The sequence below is a fragment of the Ranitomeya imitator genome, chromosome 6 (assembly GCF_032444005.1).
Source record: "Ranitomeya imitator isolate aRanImi1 chromosome 6, aRanImi1.pri, whole genome shotgun sequence".
NCBI lineage: Eukaryota > Metazoa > Chordata > Amphibia > Anura > Dendrobatidae > Ranitomeya > Ranitomeya imitator.
The window spans coordinates 132,096,224-132,116,513 of record NC_091287.1 but is presented as its reverse complement, the minus strand read 5'-3'; the positions used below and the strand labels follow the sequence as shown (position 1 = coordinate 132,116,513).

The following is a 20,290-nucleotide window of genomic DNA, read 5'->3' as shown; positions in this document are numbered from 1 at the left end:
TGCCTACAGCCATGTGTTATTATTTTAGGCCTTCGATGCCTGTCTGCGGTCACTCCTTCCACTAGGCCTCCACTGACCACACCACTGCTGCCCGTGTACCCCTGTAACCAATTTAAAATTGCCTACAGCCATGTGTTATTATTTTAGGCCTTCGATGCCTGTCTGCGGTCACTCCTTCCACTAGGCCTCCACTGACCACACCACTGCTGCCCGTGTACCCCTGGAACCAATTTAAAATTGCCTACAGCCATGTGTTATTATTTTAGGCCTTCGATGCCTGTCTGCGGTCACTCCTTCCACTAGGCCTCCACTGACCACACCACTGCTGCCCGTGTACCCCTGGAACCAATTTAAAATTGCCTACAGCCATGTGTTATTATTTTAGGCCTTCGATGCCTGTCTGCGGTCACTCCTTCCACTAGGCCTCCACTGACCACACCACTGCTGCCCGTGTACCCCTGGAACCAATTTAAAATTGCCTACAGCCATGTGTTATTATTTTAGGCCTTCGATGCCTGTCTGTGGTCACTCCTTCCACTAGACCTCCACTGACCACACCACTGCTGCCCGTGTACCCCTGGAACCAATTTAAAATTGCCTACAGCCATGTGTTATTATTTTAGGCCTTCGATGCCTGTCTGCGGTCACTCCTTCCACTAGGCCTCCACTGACCACACCACTGCTGCCCGTGTACCCCTGTAACCAATTTAAAATTGCCTACAGCCATGTGTTATTATTTTAGGCCTTCGATGCCTGTCTGCGGTGACTCCTTCCACTAGGCCTCCACTGACCACACCACTGCTGCCCGTGTACCCCTGTAACCAATTTAAAATTGCCTACAGCCATGTGTTATTATTTTAGACCTTCGATGCCTGTCTGCGGTCACTCCTTCCACTAGGCCTCCACTGACCACACCACTGCTGCCCGTGTACCCCTGGAACCAATTTAAAATTGCCTACAGCCATGTGTTATTATTTTAGGCCTTCGATGCCTGTCTGCGGTCACTCCTTCCACTAGGCCTCCACTGACCACACCACTGCTGCCCGTGTACCCCTGGAACCAATTTAAAATTGCCTACAGCCATGTGTTATTATTTTAGGCCTTCGATGCCTGTCTGCGGTCACTCCTTCCACTAGGCCTCCACTGACCACACCACTGCTGCCCGTGTACCCCTGTAACCAATTTAAAATTGCCTACAGCCATGTGTTATTATTTTAGGCCTTCGATGCCTGTCTGCGGTCACTCCTTCCACTAGGCCTCCACTGACCACACCACTGCTGCCCGTGTACCCCTGGAACCAATTTAAAATTGCCTACAGCCATGTGTTATTATTTTAGGCCTTCGATGCCTGTCTGCGGTCACTCCTTCCACTAGGCCTCCACTGACCACACCACTGCTGCCCGTGTACCCCTGGAACCAATTTAAAATTGCCTACAGCCATGTGTTATTATTTTAGGCCTTCGATGCCTGTCTGCGGTCACTCCTTCCACTAGGCCTCCACTGACCACACCACTGCTGCCCGTGTACCCCTGGAACCAATTTAAAATTGCCTACAGCCATGTGTTATTATTTTAGGCCTTCGATGCCTGTCTGCGGTCACTCCTTCCACTAGGCCTCCACTGACCACACCACTGCTGCCCGTGTACCCCTGTAACCAATTTAAAATTGCCTACAGCCATGTGTTATTATTTTAGGCCTTCGATGCCTGTCTGCGGTCACTCCTTCCACTAGGCCTCCACTGACCACACCACTGCTGCCCGTGTACCCCTGGAGCCAACATCAGAAAATATAAAAATAAGTATTTTGCTTATAAAAAAGAAAATACTGGAGAGATATCAAATGCAGACATTTTAACATTAAAAACAAACACATACAACAAAAATCTGGTACAGTACTAAAAATGGCCACCAGCTACAATAACTTTCTCCTGCAAGTAGTTAACTGAAAGGTTTTTTCAATTTTAAACACAGATATGGCATCCACCGAGTGTTGTCCTGTCGCGTCTTCTTTATATTATTGCCAAGAAGATGCAAAACAATGAAAATAATAAAATCATTATTTACCAAAAAAATAGAGTAAGTCAAAACCACATTGCAAATAAACATTCATTACAAATAAAGAAGCAGGGCGCGTCCGAGGGTGAGTATATACCTAATAAGAATATAATCACCCTCGGACGCGCCCTGCTTCTTTCCGACAGCCTTCCTTCCTAAGAATCAGCCCTTCCGTGGTGTAGAGAGAGGGTTTGTTACACTCCAAGGTGTTCCCCAGGTTGCCTTTCCTGAGCTTCGATCTTCCGGCTCTCGTTTAGTAGTTGTTGGAAACTACGCTGCATTAGGCCTACAAATTGGGTATGGGGTGTAGAGAGATGGTGTGTTCCACTGTAGAGAGATGGTGTGTTCCACTCCAAGGTGTTCCCCAGGTTTTCTCGCCAATGCTTCGATCATCATGCTCTCGTTTAGTAGTTGTTGGAAACTACGCTGCATTAGGCCTACAAATTGGGTATGGGGTGTAGAGAGATGGTGTGTTCCACTCCAAGGTGTTCCCCAGGTTTCCTCTCCATTGCTTCGATCTTCATGCTCTCGTTTAGTAGTTGTTGGAAACTACGCTGCATTAGGCCTACAAATTGGGTATGGGGTGTAGAGAGATGGTGTGTTACACTCCAAGGTGTTCCCCAGGTTTCCTCTTCATTGCTTCGATCTTCCGGCTCTCGTTTAGTAGTTGTTGGAAACTACGCTGCATTAGGCCTACAAATTGGGTATGGGGTGTAGAGAGATGGTGTGTTACACTCCAAGGTGTTCCCCAGGTTTCCTCTCCATTGCTTCGATCTTCCGGCTCTCGTTTAGTAGTTGTTGGAAACTACGCTGCATTAGGCCTACAAATTGGGTATGGGGTGTAGAGAGATGGTGTGTTACACTCCAAGGTGTTCCCCAGGTTTCCTCTCCATTGCTTCGATCTTCCGGCTCTCGTTTAGTAGTTGTTGGAAACTACGCTGCATTGGGCCTACAAATTGGGTATGGGGTGTAGAGAGATGGTGTGTTCCACTCCAAGGTGTTCTCCAGGTTGCCTTTCCTGAGCTTCGATCTTCCGGCTCTCGTTTAGTAGTTGTTGGAAACTACGCTGCATTAGGCCTACAAATTGGGTATGGGGTGTAGAGAGATGGTGTGTTCCACTGTAGAGAGATGGTGTGTTCCACTCCAAGGTGTTCCCCAGGTTTCCTCGCCAATGCTTCGATCATCATGCTCTCGTTTAGTAGTTGTTGGAAACTGCGCTGCATTAGGCCTACAAATTGGGTATGGGGTGTAGAGAGATGGTGTGTTCCACTCCAAGGTGTTCCCCAGGTTTCCTCGCCAATGCTTCGATCATCATGCTCTCGTTTAGTAGTTGTTGGAAACTACGCTGCATTAGACCTACAAATTGGGTATGGGGTGTAGAGAGATGGTGTGTTCCACTCCAAGGTGTTCTCCAGGTTGCCTTTCCTGAACTTCTATCTTCAGGCTCTCATTAAATTGTGGTTAAACGGAACAACTGCATTTGGTGTACTAGTTGGTTTGGGGCCTACTATCGGTGTCTGCCGCTCCTTGCTGTTCTCCTGGTTTCCTGTCCTGAAATTCCGTTTTCAGGCGCTCGTTAAGTAGTTGTTAATGTTAGACTGCATTTGGCCTACTAGTTGGGTTGGGGCCTACTATCGGTGTCTGCCACTCCTTGCTGTTCTCCTCCACTGAACAAAGCTGTGCCGCCTGTTTACTACTGTTGCCAATTTTGAACTGCATTTCGACTACTTACTGATTTGGGCCTACTCTCTGTGTCAGCCTCTCATTCCAGTTGTCCTCCACTGCAATGCCCCCTGATTAGTCCTGTGTTACCAATTTTGAACTGCATTTAGCCCACTTTATTCTTTGGGCCTATATCTGTGTTTCCTCCTCATCCTGCCCATTGCCCAGCCAGTGATAGATGAGTCTGCTGGTACATTGACCCATAACGCAACATTTCCCGTGCACGCTACACTGCAAGATTGTGACCCTGCTGAAAGTCAGGTCCCCCTTCCCGCATACCATACCACCTTACACGGGGACAAACAGGAAGGTGCAGATGAAAGTGCAGGTTCCTTCATCAGGTGGGGGGAGGAATACTAGTTGGCGACGTCACTGGCACAGGGCCTCTCATGGTACGCAAAAGTGTTGCTGCCGGTGGGAGGCGCCCCGCCGTGCAAACACACCGCTGTACTTTGAGGGGCCCTGTGCCAGTGCCAATGCCAACGAGTGGGCCCCCCCTGCTTGCTCAGGTTCACAGCACTTGAAAAGTTGAAATACTTACCTCTCCCTGCTCCACTGCCGTGACGTGGTCCAGATTTCCTGGGCCCACTAATTACTTGAACCAGCCCTACCCACCACAACTTTAGCCAAATGACCCCCAATTTCAAATGCCTTCCAATTATTATAAGGTAAATTACGCTTGACAAGCTTCATTAAGAAGAATGGATGGTTTTGACATTAATATGGGCACTCTAGGTGTTTTCCTGGCCCCCACTCACTGCCGACTATGCTGCCCCATTGACTTGCATTGGGTTTCGTGTTTCGGTCTATCCCGACTTTACGTCATAATCGGCCGATTTCACTCAACTTTTGAGATAGTCGGGTTTCGCGAAACCCGGCTCGACTCTAAAAAGGTCAAGGTCGCTCAACTCTACTGACCACCACTGTGCAATGTATGCTAATCTGTTTGATGTCATTCCTGCTTGGCTTTATGGGAAGACCCACGTGGAAATGCAAAATTACATTAACCCGCTCTCTAATTCTTCAGCAGCGTGGGAAATGGTACCAGGCAAGTTTCCCACTGCAAATAAAATATTAAAATGTTCAAATTAACTAGGAACCATCAATGTAATGACAATATCAGACCAACAGACATACAAATGCATTTTAGGGACTATATAAATGAGAATACAACATTAAAAGAGTCAATACTTTCTTATGCGGCATAAATGATTGTAAATTGCTAAATAGGGAAGTCCATTCACTTTATACTTTAGAGATTCACAAACTTCCAAAAGGTAACACCAATGTTAAGATTTAAAACCTAATTTTTATTTAAACTTTTTCTCTCCTTGCGTAACAGTTTATTGCAATGCTTTATGTAACTTTTTTGAGTGTGTACATGGTTCTGCTTTAACTTTATTGTTGCAATTTTAGAAAATTGATATAGAATTGTACCATGTTTTCATGGTCGTTTTTTCTTAAGGTAGCATATTGGCTAGCTGCTATACTGTTACCATGCTTGTTATATTTTCATTCGTTTTGGTTTTAGTTGCTGCACTTGTTTCTAAACAGATCAGCGTCTACTTGTATATTTGTAGAGGGTCTAACTACCAGGAAATCCATGTAGGATCATGTTCCAGTTTGTGAGACCTCAGTAAAGAGATTAAAAAGATATGAGCTATTTTGAATGCTGTACATCTAATGGGAAAAAAAGAAATTAACAAAATGGTATTTCTTTTCTCTTTCATTTATGAAACATTTTTTTCAATAAAAATATAAAAGACTTAAAAAAAGCAACCAAAAATAACCCTGAGGATACAATAACAAGGGTACAGGACACATGTATATACTGTTATAAAGTACGCTGAAGTCTACTCTATTTATTAATACTTATTATAAAGCATCCCTTGTTATAACCTTATTATCTGCAGTATAAAAAACAGCAATTTATCACCTTCAGCTGAACTCACAAACGCCCTTCTCTCAAACAGAAACACATAGTATTCTCATTAAAATAATTGCTATGCTTTCTAACTCTCATACTCCATATCAAGTGGTAACCTTAGATGACAAAAGCCAAAAGATTTTAAAGGGCAATACTACTGTCTTTTAAAAATTTCCTGCTTGTCATATTTTTATTCTAGGGTATTTCAAAGGGAAGAATTAAAATTCATAACGTGCATTTAATCTATCTATATCATTTCCATCATATAATTTCTAAAGATGTTTTTAGGTATTTTTCTTATTTTTAATTATAATTGAAATTATTTTTTTCCACTTACACTGCCACATTTTTAACTCCAAAAATTACCATAAAGAATGAATGCCTCAAAGAAAAATAATATTTTTTAAATCGAAATCTGTATTTCAAAAAAGTATTTCTGTGTTCAGCATTAAGGTTTTTTTCACAATCTCAATCATCAAATTAATTGCACCAAATTCTATGGGGTGCTAAATTTTGCCCTCATTCCCTACCCCTAAAGAATCAGAACTCCACTGCAGTGCAGTCCACAGGTTAGAAAGAGCAAAATGCGTGCCTTGCTCAAGACACTATCTACCCACACTTGACCACTGGGTCTGAGGATTCCAGTATTTTGGTGTATTGCATTTAGATATTAAAAAGTGCCAAGTGGCATTTTAATTATTTTTTTTACTATGATAACAGTTTCCATGCTTTTCTTTTAAGAGTAATGCATCAGTTATTTTATATATATACAGTATATACAGCTGAAACCAAAAGTTTACATACACTATATAAAAAGACACATACGCATGTTTTTCCTCAATATCTGACATGAAATCAGAATAAACCATTTCATAAGTATTTGGAACCGTTCCCCTTAAACTGAATGACTTGGGTCAAACGTTTGGGATATCCTTCCACAAGCTTCTCACAATAGTTGGTGGGAATTTGGGCCCATTACTCCTGACAAAATTGATGTAACTGATCCAGGTTTGTGGGTCGCATTGCTTGCACCTGCCTTTTCAGCTTAGCCCATACATTTTCAATAGGAATGAAATCAGGGCTGTGTGATGGCCACTCCAAAACATTGACTTTATTGTCCTTAAGCCACTTTGTTACCATTTTTGCCGTATGCTTTGAGTCATTGTCCATTTGGAAGACCCATTTCCATCCAAGCTTTAACTTCCTGGCTCATGTCTTGAGATGTTGCTTAAATATTGCCACATAATCTTCTTTTCTCATGATGCCATCTATTTTGTGAAGTTCACCAGTCCCTCCTGCAGCAAAACAACCCCCAACATAATGCTGCCCCCCCCCCCCCCGTGTTCCACAGTTAGGTTGGTGTTCTTAGGCTTCCAAGCTTTTTCCTTTTTCCTCCAAATGTAACAATGGTTATTATGCCCGAAAAGTTCAATTTTAGGGTCATCAGACCACGGGGCATGTCTCCAAAAAATAAGGTCTTTGTTACTTTGTGCATTTGCAAACAGTAATCTGGCTTTTTTTATACTTCTTTTGAAGTAATGCCTTCTCCCTGGCAGAGTGACCTTTCAGCCCATGTTGATACAGTACTCGTTTCACTGTGGATATTGACACAATCTTACCAGCTTCTGCCATCATCTTTACAAGGTCTTTTGCTTTTGTCCTTGGGTTGATATGCACGTGTCGGATCAAAGCACGTTCATCTCTGGGACACAACCTGTCTCCTTCCTGAGCGGTATGATGGCTGGACATTCCCATCTTGTTTGTACTTGTGTATAATAGTTTGTACAGATGAGCGAGGCAGCTTCAGGTATCTTGAAATAGTACCTAAGGATGAGCCAGACTTGTGCAAGTCCACAATTCTTTTCCTGATATATTGGCCTCTTTCTTGAGACTTTCCCATGATGCTATACAAAGAAGCAGTGTGTTTCAGGTGTGCATTATTATACATCCACAGGTGTGTCTCTAATTAACTAAGATGTTGCTTCCAAACACATGACATCATCACATGGGCTGTACAGAATTGTTTAAAGGCATAGTAATCTTAATGTATGTAAACTTTTGACTTTGTAGTATGAAATAAAAATGCCTTAAAACATTCTCTCTCTCATTATTCTGGCATTTGGCAAATATTAATCATTATGGTAATTCTAGTTGACCTAAAGGTTTATTCTGATTTCATGTCAGATATTGAGAAAAACATACATATGTGTCTTTTTATATAGTGTATGTAATCTTCTGGTTTCAACTGTATATTAGCCATGGCCAAAATTGAAATTGTTCCAGAAAATGACATATTTCTCTGAGAAAATTATTGTAATTACACATGCGTGATTATGCATGTTTATTTCCTTTGCATGTAATGAAACAGCACAAAAAAACAGAAAAAAAAGAAATTTGGATATAATTTCACCCAAAACCCACAAAAATAAAATTATTTCCACATTTCCAAAAATATAGGTAAACAATCTTGTTTCAACCATTTGATGCTCATTCAAACTCAGCTGTGGCAAGTAACAGGTGTGCGCAATATGAAAATCACACCTGAAACCAGATAAAAAGAGCAGAAGTTGACTCAATCTTTGCATTGTGTGTCTGTGAGTGCCACACTAAGCATGGAGAACAGAAAAAGAAGAGAACTGTTTGAGGATTTGAGAAGCAAAATTGTTGAAAAATATCAACCATATCAAGGTTACAAGTCCTTCTCCAGAGATCCTGATGTACCTTTGTACCCAGTGCACAACATAAACAAGAAGTTTACAACCCATGGCACTGTAGCTAATCTCCATGGGGTGGAAACTTCCCCGTATGGCAGGGAAAAAATAATGACAGGTTGTAACGCAGGATAGTCCTGATGGTGAATAAGCAGTCCCAATTAAGTTACAAAGAAATGTAAGCTGTCCTGCAGCCTCAGGGTGCATAAGTGTCAGTGCAAACTATCTGTCGACATTTGAATGAAATGAAACTCTATGGCTGGAGACCCATGAGGACCCCACTGCTGACACAGGACCTAAAAAAGCTAGACTGAAGTCTCCCAAAATGTATGTCAATAAGCAAAAATCTCCTTCTGGGAAAGCATCTTGTGGACAGATGAGACCAAGATAGAGCTTTTTGGTAAAGCACATCATTCTACTGATTAACAAAAAGGAATGAGGCCTACAAAGAAAAAAACACAGTACCTACTGTTAAATATGGTTGATATTCAAAGATGTTTTAGGGTTGTTTTGCTACCCCTAATACTGGGTTCCTTGACAGTGTAAAGAAGACTCAATTTGATTGCAGTTATTTGTTTGAAAGGGTCTTCAATCAAATTTTAAGTTGACAGTGCCAACAACTCTGTCCTGCCCATTTTGGGGTTTTTGTTTGAAATTTTAGCCAATTTGCCTCTTTTTAATCATTTTTGGTGTTGTTCCAATAAACACAAAGTAAATGAAAATGTGTGTAAAAAATGTTTAATGGCAATAATTTTCCATACCTCATTTTCTGGAACAATTTCAAGGGTGCCAACACTTTTGGTCATGAGTGTGTGTGTGTGTGTGTGTGTGTGTGTGTGTGTGTGTGTATGTGTATGCGTGTGTGTGTGTGTGTGTGTGTATATATATATATATATTAGCATCAATGATCAGCAAAACTCCCAAATATGCTTCAAATTGTCCTTTTTTTTGCAAAATTCACTGCGGTGTTGACATATAGGCATAGGTATAGTAGTAGGTTTCATTTGAACCAGCCCATGTCTTTTTCAAACATCACTAAATAAAGATGTACATAAATTTATGCCCAGTACAAATGTAGAAGTGGCTAAACAAATAATTTTGTAATGAAAATAAGCATAATTTGAAACATATTTATGAGTGCACCTTATCATCTATACTGACTCTTTGGATTTTCCCGTTCAGCCGTCACCCATGCAACCACGCAGAGTGCGCATCTTTTCTACTACATGTATATACACTGCTCAAAAAATAAAGGGAACACTTAAACAACAGAATATAACTCCAAGTAAATCAAACTTCTGTGAAATCAAACTGTCCACTTAGGAAGCAACACTGACAATCAATTTCACATGCTGTTGTGCAAATGGAATAGACAGCAAATGGTAATTATTGGCAGTTATCAAGACACACTCAATAAGGGCCACAGACCACATCTCTGCACCAATGCTTTCTGGCTGATGTTTTGGTCACTTTTGAATGTTGTTTGTGCTTTCACACTTGTGGTAGCATGAGACGGACTCTACAACCCACACAAGTGGCTCAGGTAGTGCAGCTCATCCAGGATGGCACATCAATGCGAGCTGTGATAAGAAGGTTTGCTGTTTCTGTCAGCCTATTGTCCAGAGGCTGGAGGCGCTACCAGGAGACAGGCCAGTACACCAGGAGACATGGAGGGGCCATAGGAGGGCAATAATCCAGCATCAGGACCGCTACCTCAGCCTTTGTGCAAGGAGCAGGAATGAACAGGAGAAGCACTGCCAGAGACCTTCAAAATGACATCCAGCAGGCCACAAATGTGCATGTGTCTTCACAAATGGTTAGAAACCGACTCCATGAGGATGGTCTGAGTGCCCAACATCCATAGATGGTGGTTGTGCTCACAGCCCAATACCATGCAGGATGCTTGGCATTTGCCACAGAACACCAGGATTGGCAAATTCGCCACTGGCGCCCTGTGCTCTTTACAGATGAAAGCAGGTTCACCCTGAGCACATGTGACAGACATGACAGAGTCTGGAGACGCCGTAGAGAGCGATCTGCTGCCTGCAATATCCTTCAGGATGACCGGTTTGCCAGTGGGTTAGTAATAGTGTGGGGTGGCATTTCTTTGAAGGGCCGCACAGCCATCCATGTGCTCACGAGAGGTAGCCTGACTGCCATTAGGTAACAAGATGAGATCCTCAAACCCCTTGTGAGACCATATGCTGGTGCGACTGGCCATGGGTTCCTCCCAATGCAGGACAATGCCAGACCTCATGTGGCTGGAGTGTGTTAGCAGTTGATGCAAGATGAAGGCATTGAAGCTATGAACTGGCCTGCCCGTTCCCCAGACCTGAGTCCGATTGAACACATCTGGGGCATCATGTCTCGCACCATCCACCAACGTCACATTGCATCACAGACTGTCCAGGAGTTGACGGATGCTTTAGTCCAGGTCTGGGAGGAGATCCCACAGGAGACCATCCTCTGCCTCATCAGGAGCATGCCCAGGCATTGTAGGAAGGTCATACAGGCACATGGAAGCAACACACTCCCAACTGAACATAATTTCCTTATCTTGAGGCATTTCCACTGAAGTTATATGAGCCTGTAATTTGATTTTCCACTTTGATTTTGAACATCATTCCAAATCCAGACCTCCATGGGATATTTATTTTGATTTACATTGATCATTTTTATGTTTTATTGTTCTCAACACATTCTACTATGTAACGAATAAAGATTTACAACTGAAATATTTCATTCAGTGATATCTAGGATGTGGTATTTTAGTGTTCCCTTTATTTTTTTGAGCAGTGTATGTTTTACATTCTTTAACATCAATTTATTATTCAGCATCAGAAAAAAGTAGAAAACCTAAATGTAACAAAAATTATACAAAAGCCTTAAAAACAACTTTAATTTATGTTATTATTAGTTTATACAACTACAGTGTCAACACTCAGTGCTAAATGGTTACTTGCATAATTTAAAATTATCACCATCTGATATTGCAAAGAAAAAAACCCCGCAGCTAGTATTAGCCAGGTCCAATTTTTGGACCAGACTAACACATGTAATAACAGGCAGCTTTTGCACCCATCTGAAACATGGAAGAGCACACTCACAGTCCACATCATAGAAGAACACATTCATAGTCCATGACATGAAACTCTTAGTGCCGCTTATGCCCATAATTTGAGGACATGACTGCTTCAGTTTTACCAACAGCCAGGTGACCCAGCCTTAGCTTAGTTTTAAAACTTTAGTGATTTTTCTTTTTCTGGGTCTCTATAGTGGCTGTTCCATTGTTTTGAGAACATCATATGCTTATTATTTTAATAAGCATGTCTTCATCTGCACATTAATCTCTAACATTTTCAAAGGTTTTTGCAAAATGTAACACTCATCAGATCAGTTTAGCAATTATACCTTCAAATGAAAGCAAATCACCAGTTCCAAATGTTGTTGTGCATTCACAATGCATTCATGTTCATTGATCCTCCACTTTGGCTTACAATTAAATAAGTGAATAGTCCATAATTTGTGCAATCGTCTAAATGTTTTCCGGTATTTACTGGGTACCTATGTTTTATCTTTATTCATTGCAGGATGGGCTCTTTTTATGCTCCTGGATTGATAGGAATCAATGTCCTCAGATTACTGACCTCTATGTACTTCCAATGTTGGGCTGTTATGAGTAGTAACGTCCCCCATGAACGTGTATTTAAAGCATCTAAATCAAACAACTTTTATATGGGACTTCTTCTGCTCATCCTTTTCTTGAGTCTACTACCAGTAGCCTACACAATCATGTCTCTCCCGCCCTCATTTGACTGTGGACCTTTCAGGTACAATAAAATTCAGATGCGTTAATGCTTTTGTTAAGTATGTGCAGTAATTCAAGCTGCAGTGAGCTGTTTGTGTTTTATGACCAACTAGAATTACCGGTATATTGTTTTCTTTTCATTGACTTTGTATGGCCGCTGTGTAATCCCCTTTCACCATTTACATATGCATATTCAGCTGAACTTAAAATGGTTGTCTGGTGAGTAAAATGTTTTTACAAAATAATCATAGTATGTAAAAATAAAGGCCCCGTCACACTTAGTGACGCTAAAGCGATCCCGACAACGATACGACCTGTCAGGGATCGTTGCTGCGTCGCTATGTGGTCGCTGGTGAGATGTCAAACAGTGAGATCTTCCCAACAACGCAGCAGCGATGCGGCGACCTGTAGCGACCTGTACAACGATGTCGTTGGTCGTTGTGACCCTGTCACATGGCAGCTATTATGACGATTCAGACCTCGATGAGGGACGTCCTGTGGTCCTGCAGTCACACAGGCGTGCATTTGCGTTGCCTTTTCCGCGCCCATTCAGTTCCGATTGGTGGTCACTACTGCGTTCTGATTGGTGGCGGCCTTGCCTTATGAGGCGACACAATAGCCCTTCCGTCCTTTGTTCCTGACCGCGTGGTGGTTTGCAGATCGTTGTAGAGTTCTCCGGCCTGCGACTCCTCTTCGATTTATCTATTCTTCAATGGTTCTTCTGACAACTAGGATGGAAGCGCTACTATGTCGCCTTCTGTTGAAGGCATGAACGCAGTAGCGACCACCAATCGGAGCGGAGGGGTGCGGAAAAAGCAACGCAAATGCACGCCTATGTGTCGGTGTCTGAGTCGTCAACGAGGTCGTTGGTAAGGTGTCAAGCACAGCAATGTGTGCTACCCAGCGGGACCTCAATGATCAAAAAAAGGTCCAGGCCATTCCGACACGACCAGCGATCTCACAGCAGGGGCCTGGTCAGTAATATTCACCTCACTGGTATCCTCTGCTTATGATCTCTGCTTTCAGCTGAAACTTGGACATGCGATTGCTGCAGGGAATTGCTGGCTGCATCTCTGACCTTCTACTGCCAATTATGCTACAGTTATAAGACTCAATATTTAGTTATTTTTTTAGTATTAAGTTTAACCCCTTCCTGACATGTGACGTATATACACAGCAACCCTGGAGCTGCATTCCCTCAAACCACCATATAGGCACTCCGCTGCTCACTCTGAGCACCGCTGTAATCAGATGCGGGTGTCAGCTCTATGTGAGACCTGACACCCTGCAGCAGCACCCATGATCAGTGCTAGCACTGTAAATGATTTTTTTTCTTTACTGCCCAATGGTATAAAAATCTGTGACCCACCTGTAGTGTTAATATAATCACTGAACCCCTAGATTAATTCATTGAGAGGTGTAGTTTGTAAAATGGGGTCTCTTATGGGGGTTTTTGCTTTTCTGGCACCTCAGGGGCTCTGCTAGTGTGATGTAGTACACTCAAACCAGTGCAGCAAAATGTGCATTGTAATATCCCTTTAGAGCTTTGCAGTGTGTCTAGTTTTTGACCACATAAGGGTTATTGATCTACTCAGGAGAAATTGCACAATAAATATTGGGGTCCATTTTCTTCTGCTACCCTTATGAAAATGTAAAATTGGGAACAATTTTATTTTTTTTATTTTCACAGCTCAACGTTATAAACTCTGGGGCTCTCCAAACACAACATGGTGTCCACTAATTACTAAAGCAAATTTTGCATTAAAAAAGTCAAATGGCGCTCCTTCCCTTTCAAGCCCTGCTGTGCACCCAAACAGTAGTTTTCCTCCACATTTTGGGCATTGGTGGGCTCAAGAGAAATTGCACAGCAAATTGTAAGGTGCAATTTTTCCTGATACCCTTATGAAAATGCTAAATTCTTATCTAAAAAACATTTTTTGTGGGAAAAATTAGATTTATTTTTATATTTTCAAGGCTCAACATTACAAACTTTTGTGAAACACCTGGGGTTTCAAGTCCTCAAAACACATCTAGATAATTTCCCTGAAGGGGCTAAATTCAAAAATGCTGTCACTTTATGGGGGTTTCCACTGTTTAGGCACATCAGTGGCTCTCCAAACACAACATGGTGTCAGCTAATTATGCCAGCAAATTTTACATTCGAAAAATTAAATTGTGCTCCTTCTCTTCTGAGCCCTACCGTGCACCCAAACAGTGGTTTTCCCACACATATGAGGTATCGGTGTGCTTAGGAGAAATTGCACAAGAAATTGTTTGATCCATTTTCTCCTGCTAACCTTGTGAAAGTAAAAAAAAATGGTGTAGTGGAAAATTTTTATGAAAAAAAAGTTAAATGTTTAATTTTTCCATACACATTTTATTAAATCATGTTATACACCTGAAGAGCTAATAAACTTCATGAATGTGGTTTTGAGCACCTTGAGGCTTGCAGTTTTTAGAATGGTGTCACTTTGGGGTATTTTCTGTCATATAGGCCCCTCAAATTCACTTCAAATGTGATGTGGTGCCTAAAAAAATGGTTTTGTGAGTTTTGCTGTAAAAATAAGAAACCGAAGGTCAAGTGTGTTAACCCTTATAACCATTTAAAAAACCTTATGTTTCAAAAATTGTGCTGATGTAAAGCAGACATGTGTTAAATGTTTTTTATTAACTACTTTGTGTGACATGACTCTCTGATATAAGGGCATAAAAATTAAAAGTTTAAAAATTGCAAAATGTTCAAAATTTTTGCCAAATTTCCAATTTTTTCACAAATAAACGTATGCCATATCAAAGAAATTGTACCACTATCATGAAGTACAATATGTCGCAAAAAACAGTCTCAGAATCAGTGGGATTTAATGAAGTATTCCAGAGTTATTACCTCATAAAGTGACAGTGGTCAAAATTGAAAAAAATGGCCTGGTCAGGAAGGTGAAAACAGGAATGAGGGGTGAAGGGGTTAAAGCTACAATGTTTAGTATCAAAACTTTATCAGTTACAGCAAGAAAATAGGCAGTTACTGTCAATATTTATAAAAAAGAAATTTTGGTGGCTTTCGAAGATATGAGGCCCTGGGGAATCATCAGGCACTATGTGAAATGGCCACAGGATGCCTGTTGTCTGTGTTATTTGTCCCGCTTACGCTTTTGAAATAAAGAAAATAATATTTTCTTGGTCAGTGACTCAATTTTTTTTTATTGGAGGTGTAAAAACATCTTTGTGCTTTAGCCTTCTAGCGCCACGTGTTTCATATTCCAGCAGTACCACCACAGAGTCAATGAAGCAACTCACATTTCTCAATTGGTTCTCTATGTAAGGCTCAGACATGTCAGATTCTCCAGAGTGAGTGATCTACAATATAGTCAGTCTTCATTCATGGTCATCAACAGGGACTTTGCCTCTGAACTCTCTAATAGGGTATTAGGAAATTCATTTTCTAAAACAGCCAGCCCCTTTAAGTATATAGGTAACCATGTATGTTGCAGTTTTTGTCTTGTCATACTTTCATTAAATAAAATAGACAATCAAATAACTAACATATAAGTTACATGATATATAGTAATAATTAAGACACTAATTCTAATATACAGTATCAAGTTGCTAATTTTCAGTTCCTGTGGTCAAATACATGCTAGTAAACTGATTGGTCAACATTACATATACCATGATATATGACATAAAGGCAGATGTGCCAAATGGAAACAATCATTTTATCAGGTTTGCTTAATTTTGAGCAATTTTATTTGATAATTTGTCTACTAATTATTAGTCATGACCACATTTGTTAACCTGCTCACATTATTACAATAAAGGATATTTTCAGCATATTACTTATAGGTTATAGATTATAATGTTTCTCTGTATATGAAAAGTAACACTTTTTTACTCCCAGTGGGAAGAAGAAAATGTTTGACGTAATCCAAGAAACTATGGAAATGGACTTCCCACCTTTTGTTGCCAAAATCCTTAGTTCCATTGCAAATCCTGGATTAATCATACCAGCCATTCTCCTTATGATGTGAGTACTGTGTGAAAACCATATATGATAACGACAGGATTCTAAACGTGTGCTCTGATGTGCACCTTTTTTGGGTGTATACACCTACTGGAGCTGGACAACCAGACATCGTAGACTGCATCTGAGAGTCTGCATCCAGTAGGTGCATTTGCCCAAAAATGATACATGTCAGAGCTCTTATTGACTCTGTTGGCATCATTACAGTAAATATGCCCAACACCCGTTTTACTGGGGTTCAGATGTAAACCCTGATGGGAACACTGAACATGGGCAAGAACGCAATTTGAAATCGCTCCTATTAAGGCCATGTTCACACGTTCCTGATTTCCATCCTTTTTTTTCTGCACTAAAAACCGCAGCTCTTGGCAGAAAACGCAGGTCCTTTTTTTGGTGCGTTTTTTGATGCATTTTTTGATGCGTTTTTTAGTGCGTTTTTTTATGCAGTTTTCTACGCAGAGTCTGTGTGTTTTCTAGGGAGTTTTTTAGGGTTAAAATGGCTGAAAATACCCTAACCCTACCCCTAACCCTAACCCTACCCCTAACCCTACCCCTAACCCTACCCCTAACCCTACCCCTAACCCTAACCCTAACCCTAACCCTACCCCTAACCCTAACCCTAACCCTACCCCTAACCCTAACCCTACCCCTAACCCTACCCCTAACCCTAACCCTACCCCTAACCCTAACCCTACCCCTAACCCTAACCCTACCCCTAACCCTAACCCTACCCCTAACCCTACCCCTAACCCTAACCCTATTCTAACCTTAGTGGAAAAAAAAAATTCTTTATTTTTTTATTGTCCCTACCTATGGGGGTGACAAAGGGGGGGGTTATTTACTATTTTTTTTATTTTAATCACTGAGATAGATTATATCTCAGTGATCAAAATGCACTTTGGAACGAATCTGCCGGCCGGCAGATTCGGCGGGAGCACTGCGCATGCGCGCGCCATTTTGGAAGATGGCGGCGCCCAGGGAGAAGACGGACGGACGGACATCGGGAGGCCGGGTAAGTATAAGGGGGGAGATGAGGGCACGGGGGGGCGTCGGAGCACGGGGGGTGGCATCGGAGCATGGGGGGGTGGGATTGGGGCACGGGGGGCAGCCACACTGCAGCGGTTCTGCACCACAAACCGCAGTAAAACCCGCAGATATATTTTTCATCTGCGGGTTTTACTGCGGGTTTGACCTCACAATGGAGGTCAATGGGTGCAGAACCGCTGCAGTTTTGCAAAAAGAAGTGACATGGTACTTCTTTTTTACCGCAGCTATTCAGCGCGGCTTTTTTTCCCGATTCCCGCATCATGTGCACAGTGGTTCCTGTTTTCCATAGGGTACAGTGTACTGTACCCTGCATGGAAAACAGCTGCGGAGCCACAGCGGCAAAATCGCGGCGGTTCCGCAGTAAAAAACGCACTGTGTGAACATGGCCTAAAGGGGTTATTTTACAAACATTTATTGTTTATCAACAGGATAGAGAATAAAAATACAATCAGTGGGGGTCAACTGATCACAGCCATGCTGAACACAAGGATGGCAGCAGTCTTGTGGTTCCTGTGTAATTGCAGCTGCAGTACGCAACCATGACCACAATTTCATACACTGCCTATGGGAGTAGATGTAATGGATGTGCTCTACAGCTTCCATTTACCCAAATAAATGAATAGAGGGAATCAGTCACAAGTGTTACTGATCGTTTTATTTAGTAATTTTAAAACCTTATTCTCAGCATTGGTGGGGTCTCAAAGGTTGGGCTACCTCTGATCACAATTTGTCACATATTCTGTGCAAAGAAAATATGATAAATATGATAAACTAGATGGTGGCCCGATTCTAACGCATCGGGTATTCTAGGATATGCATGTCCACGTAGTATATTGCACAGCCCACGTAGTATATTGCCCAGCCACGTAGTATATTGCCCAGCCACGTAGTATATTGCCCAGCCACGTAGTATCTTGCCCAGCCACGTAGTATATTGCCCAGTGACATAGTATATTGGCCAGCCACGCAGTATATTGCCCAGTGATGTAGTATATTGGGCAGCCACGTGGTATATTGCCCAGTCACGTAGTATATTGCACAGCCCACGTAGTATATTACCTAGCCACGTAGTATATTGCCAAGCCATGTAGTATATTGCCCAGCCACGTAGTATATTGCCCAGTGACGTAGTATATTGCACAGCCACGTAGTATATTGCCCAACCACATAGTATATTGCCCAGCCACGTAGTATATTGCTCAGCCACGTAGTATATTGTACAGCCACGTAGCATATTGCTCAGCCATGTAGTATATTGCCCAGTCACGTAGTATATTGTCCAGCCACGTACTATATTGCCCAGACATGTAGTATATTGCCCAGTGATGTAGTATATTGCCCAGCGATGTAGTATATTGCTCAGTGACATAGTATATTGCCCAGCCACGTAGTATATTGGCCAGTTACGTAGTATATTGCCCAGCCACGTAGTATATTGTACAGCCACATAGTATATTGCCCAGACACGTAGTATATTGCCCAGTGATGTAGTATATTGCCCAGCGACATAGTATATTGCCCAGTGAAGTAGTATATTGCCCAGCCACATAGTATATTGCCCAGCCACGTAGTATATTGCCCAGTGATGTAGTATATTGCGTAGCCACGTAGTATATTGGCCAGTTACGTAGTATATTGCCCAGTCACGTAGTATATTGCCCAGTCACGTAGTATACTGCTCAGCCACGTAGTATATTGCCCAGTTACGTAGTATATTGCCCAGCCACGTAGTATATTGGCCAGTTACGTAGTATATTGCCCAGCCACGTAGTATATTGTACAGCCACATAGTATATTGCCCAGACACGTAGTATATTGCCCAGTCACGTAGTATACTGCTCAGCCACGTAGTATATTGCCCAGTTACGTAGTATATTGACCAGCCACGTAGTATATTGCCCAGTTACGTAGTATATTTCCCAGTTACATAGTATATTGCCCAGTTACGTAGTATATTGCCCAGTTATGTAGTATATTGCCCAGTGATGTAGTATATCGCACAGCGACGTAGTATACAGCACAGAGCCATGTAGTATATTGGCCAGTAACGTAGTATATTGCCCAGTGACGTGGTATATAGCACAGAGCCGCGTAGTATATTGCACAGCGAAGTAGTATACAGCACAGAGCCACGTAGTATATTGGCCAGTCACGTAGTATATTGCCCAGCCAGGTTTGTCACAGGTGAAAAAATTAAAAAAAACATATACACCTTTCCGAAGGCCCGTTGTAGTCCACGGCAGCTTGTGGTATTGTACGTATATATTTACTTGTTTATACATCTGCAGTGTACTTTAATAATACAATTGGTTGGTTACCACAAGTGTGTATCTATAATATACTGTATATATACTTTTTTATATGTATTTTCAGATTGTGTTATCATTCATCTGGTTGAAGACGTCTTTTCACAGTATTTGTGTATCTATATTTATTATAACTTATGTGTATCATTGTGCTTTATACTTGAGTGCAGGTACTCTCTTGCTTTTAGTGCCACTTCTTACCACTTTGTCTCAATAAAATTTATTTTTATCTTCAAACAATATTTTTTACTCTAATTAGTTTTTTTCCTCCCTACCTATATCAAGAGTAAAGTTTTGTCTGTAATTGCATCCACCTGTGGGGTCTTTAGGGGTGGTAGGCTGCAAGCTATTTAAGCTCCTGAAAGATTGCTGTACACTTCCACTTATAATTTGACTAGCTTCAGTAATCTTCTGAGTATCCTGTTTGAATTCCCAGTAGACATTACTAATTTTGACTTGGGCCAGTTATGTGACTACTGATCTCCTAGTTCTCTCCTAGCTACTAGACAATGCATCTTGGCAGCTGGCACTGCTGAACAGCTGCTAACTCTGTGGTCCCAGTCTAGAGGTCTCTGTGTCCAGATACCTATTAAAGGGGCTAAAAGGCAAATTCTACAGCAACTCCTAAAATATGGAAAATGGAGTAGTTAGCGCAAAGCCTGTTTGTGTTAGCCATCTTTAGAGCTGCCAGGTGACC

At 41.7% G+C, this 20,290-nt stretch overlaps 1 protein-coding gene across 1 annotated transcript in view; it reads left to right on the top strand.

Annotated features, from left to right (window-relative positions):
- The window catches only part of LOC138643323 (transmembrane channel-like protein 2), a 230,008-nt gene that overhangs the window by 166,033 nt on the left and 43,685 nt on the right, over positions 1-20,290 (top strand). Inside the window, exons 14-15 of the mRNA XM_069732252.1 lie at positions 12,005-12,244; positions 16,118-16,243. Of these exons, the coding sequence (XP_069588353.1) occupies positions 12,005-12,244; positions 16,118-16,243 (366 nt within the window). The remainder of the gene's footprint in view (positions 1-12,004; positions 12,245-16,117; positions 16,244-20,290) is intronic.